General features: G+C 54.4%; 1 protein-coding gene across 1 annotated transcript; it reads right to left on the bottom strand.

Annotated features, from left to right (window-relative positions):
- Positions 1-3,689: 3,689 nt before the first annotated feature.
- On the bottom strand, positions 3,690-9,948 carry PPP1R26 (protein phosphatase 1, regulatory subunit 26). Its single transcript, XM_012639679.1, has 4 exons — positions 9,893-9,948; positions 9,074-9,169; positions 8,146-8,279; positions 3,690-7,782 (listed from the first exon to the last, which is right to left on the bottom strand). Exon 4 carries the CDS (start codon positions 7,718-7,720, stop codon positions 4,091-4,093), a length of 3,630 nt encoding a protein of 1,209 aa, XP_012495133.1. The 5' UTR covers positions 7,721-7,782; positions 8,146-8,279; positions 9,074-9,169; positions 9,893-9,948; the 3' UTR covers positions 3,690-4,090.
- Between the last annotated feature and the right edge of the window lie 352 nt (positions 9,949-10,300).

Raw genomic sequence — 10,300 nt, 5'->3', positions numbered from 1 at the left:
AATACCTTCTATGTTTTCGTACGAGCAGATAAAGTGCTAACATTTAGATTTCTTGCCTGATTTTCCAATGCAAACATATCTTGAGCTGGGCAAACCTACTATCTGTCCAGATTCTGAGCAACAGATAAACTAAGAGTGACTCCTTTCCATAGGAAGACCCTCTCCCCTATACGGAGACTTGGGTGGAGAGTATCAAACACTAACCACCAGGGCTGTGTCCTTTGCCCTGTCCCCATTCCTATTCTACCAGGACTTCAGGGATGCTCTGACCCCAGGAGAACCTACCCCAGAGGACTGGACACCTCTTAAAACCTGGCCTCCCTCCACTCTTTGCATTGAGTGAAATGGACCCCGGGCCCCACTCCCTAGGAAGGGAGAAGAGCTCTTGGGGTGTGACTCACCACTAGGTCTTAAGAATTAGAAATAAAATCCTAACGCCACCCCCTCCCCAACCAACTGACTAAACAGACCCACTCTTGGCCAATGGACCCCAGAGAAACCTTAAAAACTGAGTTTCCGGCCATGATGGGACGAGAGGTTGGACGCGCCTTGTCATGCTCCCTCCCTTTTGCAGTTCAGACACAGCAACTGACCAGCATTAGAGATCACAAGACTGATGGAACGAACTCTTTGTGGCAAATGATAAAGAGGACCTAAGGCTACGCGAGGCCAGGATGATAAAGAGGACCTAAGGCTACGCGAGGCCAGGATTAAGTCACGCACCCCTACATTTAAAGAATAAACTGTGTTCTAACTGCCACCAGGCTTTTCTTTTTCTCCAGCAGCTAAATAAGCGCTGGCCTGGAGATAGCAGTACTGAGACAATCGCAGCTCCAGTGCCAGACGCCGACACCCCCCATTCCACAAGCCGTCACTACAGCCTTGACTGCACCAGAAACCGATTCCAGTAACTTCCTCCTGATAAGAGAGCACTGCCCGTGGCCTGGCTCTGGCTGGTTCATGGAGGCTGCGCAGAATGTCTTCATGTCCTCGCTTCACCTTTTGACATATAGGGCCTAATTTTAATGCATTTAAATATTAGTCTCCACCCCAAAGTAAACATAGGACACGTTTGTTCAATACACATGCTTTAGGACTCCCCTTTGTAAATATTCATACTCCTCTTATATCCTGTTAAATATTAATATGTGTATTTGCCCAACCCAGTCGACATGAAAATTTCTGTTCTATGCTCCTTGCATCAAAGTGCTGTCTCCGGTTTGGGCTGGAGGTCCACTTCCCATCCTGCAGGTTGTGACCCTTTTTAAGAAATAAAGTTTCCTTCGAATTTATGAAGACCTCTTCTTTTTTACTGACAGTCTTAGTAATTACAGGTGCAAAGAGCTTGACTTGGTGACACATTGTCCACCCTGGGACTCTGCCAGGTGGGCACACATTTGTTTATTCGGTAGCAGCTCTGGGGATGTGCTCCCATGCCACAGCCGCACCGCCAGCCTGGACTTGCGGGGGCGCCAGAAGACGCTGCAGACACACAGGCAGCCGCCCCTCCTCGACGGCTCCCACACGGGGAACCTGGGGACAGTGGTCCTTGGCCTCTTCCCTAAAACGAACAGGGCAGTGTGAAGCACGGAAGCGAGAGCTTTCACGTGGCACATGGGCGATTCTGGGCATGCGCACATCAGCGCATCCAGGTCTACATCCAGTCTGTGACTACACGGAATGTGCAAATCGGATCATTCTTCACCTGATTCTCGTAGGCACCAAGTTATTGCTGGGAGCAGGAAAGAGGAGGTTCAAGGGCAATTTCGATCAGCATGAGAACAGAGGCTGGAGGAAGCCCCTATGTGCTCCAGGTACGACCCTGCACTAAAGGCCTGTTTTAACCTTGTCAGGAGGGCCCTTTGGTTACTTTAAACAAGCCACCCTGGTGGCGACAAAGCTCACCCCCTAGGGCATCAGTACAGGGCCATTCTGGGCAGTTTCAGAGTCCTCCCCACCAGGGACACACCATTCTCTCTACAGAAACCAAAAACGGACCAAGTGTCCCATAAAGAGGAAGTGTCTCATAAAGAGGTCCCGGAGCGGTCTCCTTAGTAAGTGAATAACCCACAGTGCCCAGAGGCCGATCGCCAACTGAATTGCATGTTAGTAGAATGCCCCACATGCGTGTATGTGTGGAACACGCTAACCAGAGCTGATGACAGTGTTACGGGTGCCACATCCCTCCGCTTTGGGAGGTTGTTCTTCCTGGGGCAGCAGCAGCTCTGGCCTGCACTGCCTTGCGGAGGATGCGGGAAGATGCGGGAAGGTGTGAAGGGTCCTGGGTCTGGGGGACAGAGAGGGGAAGTGGCCTCCCTGCGGTGGGTGGGTGGGGCAGGGCACTAAACTCGCTGCAGTGGAGGCTCCTGCCCATGAAGCCCCCAGAACGACGGGGTTCTCCTGCCAACACCCCGCAGAGACTCCACTTGCAGACTCTGCAGAACATAAACTCCATGAACTGACTCACGGATAGTGCTTGGTTTATTAGTATTAAAAAAACAGTTCTTATATACAAAACAAGCTGATTTTGCTTTTTGAGGATTAAAAGCACTCTTTAAAAAATTAAAGCATGGATTCCGCGGAATTGTTTTCCTGGAAGCACTTAAGTGAATGAATATGCCAAAGTGACGACACCAAATGACAGCAAGAGGGCACTGGACAGTCACGGGGAGCGTGGGGCCTGATCGTCACAGCTCCCGAACCCGGAGACACCGACTGTGGATGTCGGGTGGCACATGCCCACATCCGGGTACAGAAGCAAATTCCTGCGAAAACCCAGGTGCACGTGCGGGCAATTCGTCTGTGTGTTAGAAGACCAACAAAATTCAGCTGCACAGTGAACCCTGCATCACAGCTAAATCAGGACGTTGAGTCGCAAACGCAGGCAACCGATGACAGTTTCCTGGACAATTACAACGTAAATATTGTGACCCATCAGTGCCCGGCGCAGCTTCTGTCTCTACAGCGGCCATGGGCACTGCATGGCCTCAGAGCAGAAGGCACAGGACGTCAGGCAGCACTGCTCGGCCTAAGTGCTGAGGACCAGAGGCCACCACCTCTTACCAGGTCTCGGTGCAGGAAAACGTCCCTTCCCGTCCTGCCTCAGGGAGGGAGGCACACAGAAAGCCACCAAAGCTTGGCTTTGTCGTCTGGGCATCCCTCGGCCTGGGCTCCGGTTCCTGCGGGCAGCCACGGGGAGGTTTATTCCTAGTCACCAGGCTTTGCATGTCAGTGCCAAGGTGTTTGGGGACCAAAACTAACAAAACTCTAAACAATGCTTATTTGTGTGCATAAATTAAGAAAAGGGAAATTCAGAAACATAATTAAAAATGAAGGACGGGAACTCCCATATAAAAAGAGGTTTATTTAGATGTTAGAATCATCTAGTGACTAAACAGACAGACATTAAACAACCGAGGCTCCGGGCTGAGCGGCAGAGCCACCGCTCTGCCCGGCTTCCGCACGCAGCAGGGGCGGCCCAGCCAGCCTGCTGCTGGCCGTTGTGCTTCGAAACATTTTCCCAACTGAAGGCTGTGACTGCAGTTTTCGGAAGCCAAGCTCTGGCCTCAAGGGACTGGGGTGGGGGGGTCCTTTGTACAAAAGGTGCTGTCCCAGGAGATTCCCAACAGACACCTTTGGGCGTGTCAGTGATTCTCAGGGAGGCGACTGCCGCCTTCCTCAGCTCGAACTGCAGGTACAGCCAGACATCTTCCCAGCCAACAAGCGTCGCTCTCAGAGTCTCTCTGAACCTGGCTGTGACGGGAAGAACCAAACGTTTGCTAATCTAAGACTTGTAAGCAGACCACAGAAAACTGCAGTTAGGCACGCCCTACAAAAGTCAACGACAATATTTTCCAAAAATATTTTTTACAGCACTTTAAATAATTTACAAAAAGCTACAAAAATCAAATTTACCAGGACACATCTGTTAAATAAAAACATCGTTTCGTGTTAGTGTACATATATACAGGGCTGCGTATAACGGACACCGTTTCCTCTGCCTTTACCCCCGAGCATCACCTAAGCCCACGCACGATACACCCACGTATACAACGCTTTCCACCAATGCCACAAAACCCAGGAAGTTTACTCACAACTTGAGGGCTTTGCCCTTCACTACTGAGCGGCCACCACCATCCTCCATGGAGGTGTCGCTGAAGTCGCTGGCGTCACTGCCCAGGGCCTCCTGGTCCTGGTCGTCCCCGTCCCTTCGTCGATACCTCAGGTCTAAAATGCTTTCCTCCGGGCCCGAGCTCCTCCTGTCGCTCGAAGTGAGCCCCGCCTGTGCCTTCCTGCATGGCCAGGGCCCGCTGTCCTTCACCAGCAGGTGTGGGCTCCCGAACACGGGGCTGGGCCCGGCCTGGGCCTCCCTGAAGGCCGAGAAGGATGGGCCCTGCAGAGGCAGCCCCGGGTGGGGGCTGAAGAGGCCGGCGGGCTTGGCTCCCCACGGCACGCTCTTTCCGAAGTGGAAAAGCTGGGTGGACAGCAGCGGGGAGAAGCCCGCAAAGGGCAGGGTGGGGGTGCCCCTGGGGGGGCCCTCGGGCCCCTTCTCTCTCTCACTCCCCAGAACCCCTCTCCACGCCGAATCTCTGCCTTCCGAGTTCAGCGCCCATGGGTTGGGCAGCCTGCTCTGGTGGGCAAAGTCGCTCCAAGGGAGGGTGAGGTCAGCCTGGGGTCGAGTGTCCCTTTCGGCTCCCAAGCTGGGAGTCAGGAAGCTCCGGCTCCCGGAACTCACATGAAAGGCCCCCCCGGCCCCTCCTGCCTCGGTGCCCACTTTGGCACAGCTGGGCAGCTGACCGAAAGCACTTTCGGCAGCAGCAGGCTCTGCCCCGCGCGGGCTCTGGTCTTTGTGGACGTAGACGTTCCTCCTACTCGCTGGAGACCCCTTGGCAGAGACATTTCCACCGGTGCCTCTGGGCGGCACCAGGTCACATCTGGCCGGAGCAGCAGGGCCCTTCCCGCCCTGGCTGAAGAGGCCGGCTGCACTCGGCGCTCCAGCTCTCTCTGTGCCCCGCAGGCCTTGGGCCGGCTGGGGGGCCCCCTTGGCCCTCTGGCTCCGAGTGCACACGCCCGGCTGCAGGGCCGGCTCCTTCCTGCACGGCCCCTCTGGCCTGGCTGGGCCCCCCGTGCCGAGAGTGGCGGGGCCCTCTGCGTGAATTTCCGAACTGCTCACGGACTCCTTGGCCTTTTCTGCCAAGAACTTCCTGATCTCCAGTTCGATGCTATCGTCGCTGTCCACGGAACTGCTGTCATCAGACGGGGAGCTGGGGCAGGGAGCTGGGCCCTGGTGATCACCCTGGAGCAGAATCCCCTCAGAGGCATTTCTCCTTAATCGGAAGGCGGGGGCCACATCCTGGTCCCCGGCGCCCTCCGGCTTGGCTCTCTCTGTCACACTGCTGAAGACGCTTGGAGGTTTCTTCACAGGGCTCTCTCCGCTGTCTCTCTTGGACTTGGAGAGGCAACTTTTCAGCACTTGGGGGTTTTTGTCTTTCCAGTCTCTCCGGAACCCGCCTAGCTTATCCAAGAACTGCGTCTCGGTGGTGCTGAACCTGACCTTCTTCTTGCACGCAGCCCTGGGGTCCTTGCACCTCTTCTTAAGCTTTCGCTTGGACCTTAACAAGTCCTTGATGGCCGTGTCGAGGTCCTCGTCGCTGTCCAGCGAGCTGCTCTTGTCCTCAGAGCTCTCTTTTTCATCCACACCCCTCGCCTCCACTGTCTTGCGGTGGCCCTGTGGCACATGTGCACCACCGGGCGTCGTGGCCTCACCCTCCCTCCCAGGGGCCTCCCCGGCTTTGCCTTGGCTGGGCAGGTCTTGTCCACTGTAGCTGGGCTCTGCTCTCCCTGCGCCGTGGTCAGCATCCTGGCCGCCCTCTTTGACCACGTCCCTCGTCTTCTTGGGTGTGGATGGCCTTACAGTGTGGCCGCCACCTCTACGTTTCCTTCTGCAGCTCAGCGACAGGTCTGGTGTTTTAGGGACAGGGGCCCTTGGGCCACCAGTCTGGCTGTTGGGGCCTGGTGGTTCCAGTGGGCCCTGTGTAGCCTGAGGGCTGCTTTCGGCCCTGGCCAGTAAGTTCCCTGACTGCGCTTTCAGGGCCAAAAATGTCCGGATTTCCTGCTCTATGCTGTCATCACTGTCCACAGAGCTGCTGTCGCCGCCAGAGCAGGAAGGCACATTGTGGGAGTAGAAGAGTGGGCTCGCAGACAGTGACCTATCGCAGCCCTCCACCGGGGCTGGCAGGATCGTCTTGGAAATGTCCAGGATCGCTTCGGCGCACATCAGCTCAGCGGACGTGTCTGCGCGGCATAGGGACCGTTCCACAAACTCGTTTCTGGAAGCTGTGCTTACTGTGGGGGGAGCTTTGGTTTCCTTCGGTAGCTTGGAGGGAGGGTCAGTGTCAAGGCCCCCCGGGCTGGGGTCCGTAGGCTTCGTGGCCACTGGCTTCTTCTTGCCTGGTGTTTTCCTGTGGGTGTCGGGCAAGGCACTTTTCGTGGCGCTGCTTGTGCTGTCCACGGGCGGGTCGGGCCTCTTTTCCTCCTGGCGCTGGGCTCTCTGAGACGGGTCCCCACCGGCCTCCTTCCTTGTCTTCTCCAGCTGGTAGAGCTGGATGGCAGCCTCGATGCCATCGTCGCTGCTGGAGTCAGATGCCTCGGGCACCAGGGCCGTGCTCCTGACTCGCTTTCCCCGCCTCGTGGCGCCAACGTTCCTCTTAACCCCACCTTTACTCTGTGCGGCTTCTGCAGGGCGGCAGGGGGCGGCTGCCTTGGGGGCTGCTGGCTTTGTGCTGCCCACGCTTTCTGTCCCGGCCGCGACCTTAGACCTGAGGCTTCTGGGCTGCGTGTTCGCTTTGGCTAACCTGGGAGGTTTGCGGAAGACAAACTCCTTACAGGCTCCTGTCAGATCCTGCCGATGTGCCCCCTTAACGGTCAGCTCTTTGCTGGATTTAAACGGTGATTTGGCTGAATTTCCATTTGGATCTAGTTTTTTATCCACAGACCCGTCACACTTTTGGGTTTCATGCTGTCTTTTCTCATTCAGAAACTGCTCTATTTCTGCTCTGATGCTCTGTTCAAAGGAGTCGTCGCTGCTCACGCTAACAGGGGAGGCAGAGCCTTGGTCCTTGTTGGCTCCCATGAGGATGCTAGGGACACCGCCCGAACCAGGTGCAAGTTTTGGGGGACATAGGGCAATTGGGGCGCTGCTGTGAGCAGGTTCTGGTTTGCATCTACTGCCCCCACCTGTGGCCCCACCAGGCTGGGCCCCGCCGGACACGGGCTGTGTGGCTCCGCTCTTCGCCTTCAGATACTCCTGGATGGCCTCTTCGATGTCCCGGTCCACAGAATCGTCACTGTCCGAGTCCAGGGCCAAGGGACCAAAGCCTGCAGCTTCCTCCTCCCCCATGGGGTCAAAATTAGCGGCAAGACCACAGGCAGCAAACGGAGGCTGCTCTTTGCACACGGTGGGACTGGTGGCCAGCCTGGCGTCTCGGCATCTCTCTGCCTTCTGGCTTCTCGGCGGCGCACGCTCATGGTTCATGCCCAGAGCAGCCTCGTCGCGCTGCAGCGAGCTGATGATCATCTGCACTTTGGCACTCACGGAAGCTCTCTCGACGCCCTCTTTCGACTCCGAGAAGCACCCGGGAAACCTAAAGCTCCCCGGTGGGCCAAAGGCCTCCCATTTGGACTGGAGAGCAACCACTGGAGGGGCGTTCATGAGAAACATTCTAGCGGACGGGGAGGGACGCGCAGAGGGGCAATGCTTTCCTATTCTGCTGGTGTCACATCCTGGGAGGAAAGAAAGCACATGGGCATGATGGCGTCTAAGGAATCAGCTTGACAGTTACCACCGAGCGCGGCCACAGAGGAACAGCATGCTGGGGTTATGGAGCCGAGACAGCCGGGTGAGGACCTGCCGTCCAGCTAGTTGGGCATCCCTGGGCAAGTTACTCACGCTTCCTGGGCCTCAGTTTACTCAGACGTAAAAGGGGCAGTTTACTCCTTTCCGCCCAGGGCTGCTGTGCAGATTCAACAAGGAAATGTCCCACGCCATCCAGCACTGTGTCCACACACCCATCACCTCCCTGTCCCTGCCTTTCTTACCCTGGGCTTCCACCTTCTCTGTAAGAGGAGAATAGAAGTTTGATTTACCTCAAAAGGTTGCCAAGCAGTGCCCACGAGATGAAGTCTGCAAATGCTTCTTTGTAGGTTAAGAATGACTACCATGAATCCAGCACTAGCAAGACTTCACGGGTAGGTTCATTCTTCAAACAACCAACAAGCTCCTGGAACAAATAGTTGCATGATGTGAGCAGTTCAGAAATTATTTCTCCAAACATCTGAAAGACATGTTTTTACTAAAGCCTTTTCATGTTAAAATGTGGAATGTATATTTGCCAGATGGTCTCATGGGGCCATAGCATTATTTTTAGCTAGCTAACATAGAAGTTGTCCCAAACAGTCACATGCTTGTGCAGTCATCTTGTGCTTCCGTATCACAGCCAGGTGTGGCTGCCTAAGCAGAAGTGCTGGGCTGGTCCCGGGAACATTCTGAAGACCTGTTCCCAAACGGCCCTTGTAGGCCAGGCCTGAGGACTGCCACTGCAGGAGGAACATAACGTACACGGCACGTAGAAAAATATGTCATACAGCCAACAATTCTTAGCATGTTGCTCTGATCCCCTCCTGCCTATCCCCCCAAATTGGAGTGGAAAGCAGTTCAAATGCAAGAGGAGAGCCCCTCAAGGATATAGACACAGGAAACTGAAGTCCCCTCAGGAATGGAGTGGTGAGGCCACCGCCACCCTTGGGACCTCAGTGGGCGGACTGCGACTGGCCTGTGCGCTCGCTTTGCTGCTGTTGCGGGTCCTTCTCTACCAGGAGTGTTCCCCACTTAACCCGGAGCTTCCTTTCGGGCAGGCACACAATCGGGTGTCAACATGCCACCCAGAACAGGTACGCCCAAACGATGGGACCAGCAGTTAACCACAGAGTGTGAGAAATTCAGAAGCAAGTCATTTGCTATTAACAATTTGTGCTTTAAAAGTAAAACTAAGGTGTACGAATTTATTGCAATTACTTGAAATTCTCTTCGAATCCAGGTTCGCTGCGATGTTCCAAACGCTGCAGGGATTAGGCCTTCATCGCTCCACGTACACACCAAAGCGTCCTTTGCCTGCTTTTTAAATAGATTTTTGATTATCAGAATTAAAGAGAATCAGAGGCATCTAATTAGAGGCTGGAGCTAAAGTTCATATTTTTTTGGCAAGAAATATCATTAACTTAAGGGCTCAAAAGTAAATTTTGAAAGCACATAGTCTTACCCTGAGACCAAACACATTTAACCACAGCTAATTTACAGCTATCCTGGACAGCAGATCAGATGCTGAAACGACTGGGTGGGGGTGGGGTATGCGAAGCTCACCGGTTCTCAGAGTCAAGCAACCAGCTACTGGTTGCTTCCTCCAGGAAGTCACCTGCAGTGGGGGGAGGGGCTTTTCCACCGGCTAGGGGACCGTGCCCACCTTAATTATTCAAATTGCCTCAGCAAAATTACAGAAATTACAAAATATTTGCATGAGCCTTGGGCTGTGAAGAGCCTAAATCAAGACTATTAACTCTTTAAGCAGCCATACTACCTTAAAAACAGGCCCTGGGCGAACAAGAACCGATTTTTACACTAGGTGGCAAAGTTGGGGGGAGGGAGTTCCCCTGAGGAATAACACTCTGATCTCCATAAACATGTTTACAGCCTTTAAAGGACTGCAGACAGTGACTGGACCCCTAGTGAACAGTTTTCTCAACTGTCAAATTATTTAGCCCGAGAATGAGATTAAAAAATCGGGGTGGGGGGGGAGTGTCCCAGAGACATACTGCAGCTTTGAAACAATCAACTTACACGAGGTGGATCATTCTGGAAAACTCCCCTAAACTGTATTAAAGTGTGGGTCCACGCCAGGGGCTCAGGCTTTGTCAAACTGCCGTCCTGCACCTCGAGGGCCCCCAGAATAAGGTCTTGAGAGTGGCTGTGGGGACACCTAGCATCTGTATCCCAAAGCCACGAAGTGCTACAATTTAAGTGGTGGAGGGGCACCTGGGCGTCTTCTCAGTCTAGACACCAACCTCCTGGGGAGAACAAAACCACACTCAAACCCTTGTCACCTTAACAGTATGGCCACCTTCGAGAAATGTCCCCAGATACATTTCTCCATTTACCAAAAAGCGGTTCAGCTCGTGTTCTTACCTCCCAGATGGGGGGTCCCCCCCAGGGTTAGGGGAGGCCAGGGTCTGCATGCCAGGGAGGAGG

This window comes from Propithecus coquereli, unplaced genomic scaffold, assembly GCF_000956105.1.
Source record: "Propithecus coquereli isolate 6110/MARCELLA unplaced genomic scaffold, Pcoq_1.0 Scaffold142, whole genome shotgun sequence".
Taxonomy (NCBI): domain Eukaryota; kingdom Metazoa; phylum Chordata; class Mammalia; order Primates; family Indriidae; genus Propithecus; species Propithecus coquereli.
The sequence above is the reverse complement of the archived record's forward strand: the minus strand, read 5'-3'. Positions and strand labels throughout refer to the sequence as shown.

Excerpts from the sequence above, each read along its gene's own strand:
- PPP1R26 (XM_012639679.1), bottom strand. The coding sequence starts at position 7,720 with ATGTTTCTCATGAACGCCCCTCCAGTGGTTGCTCTCCAGTCCAAATGG.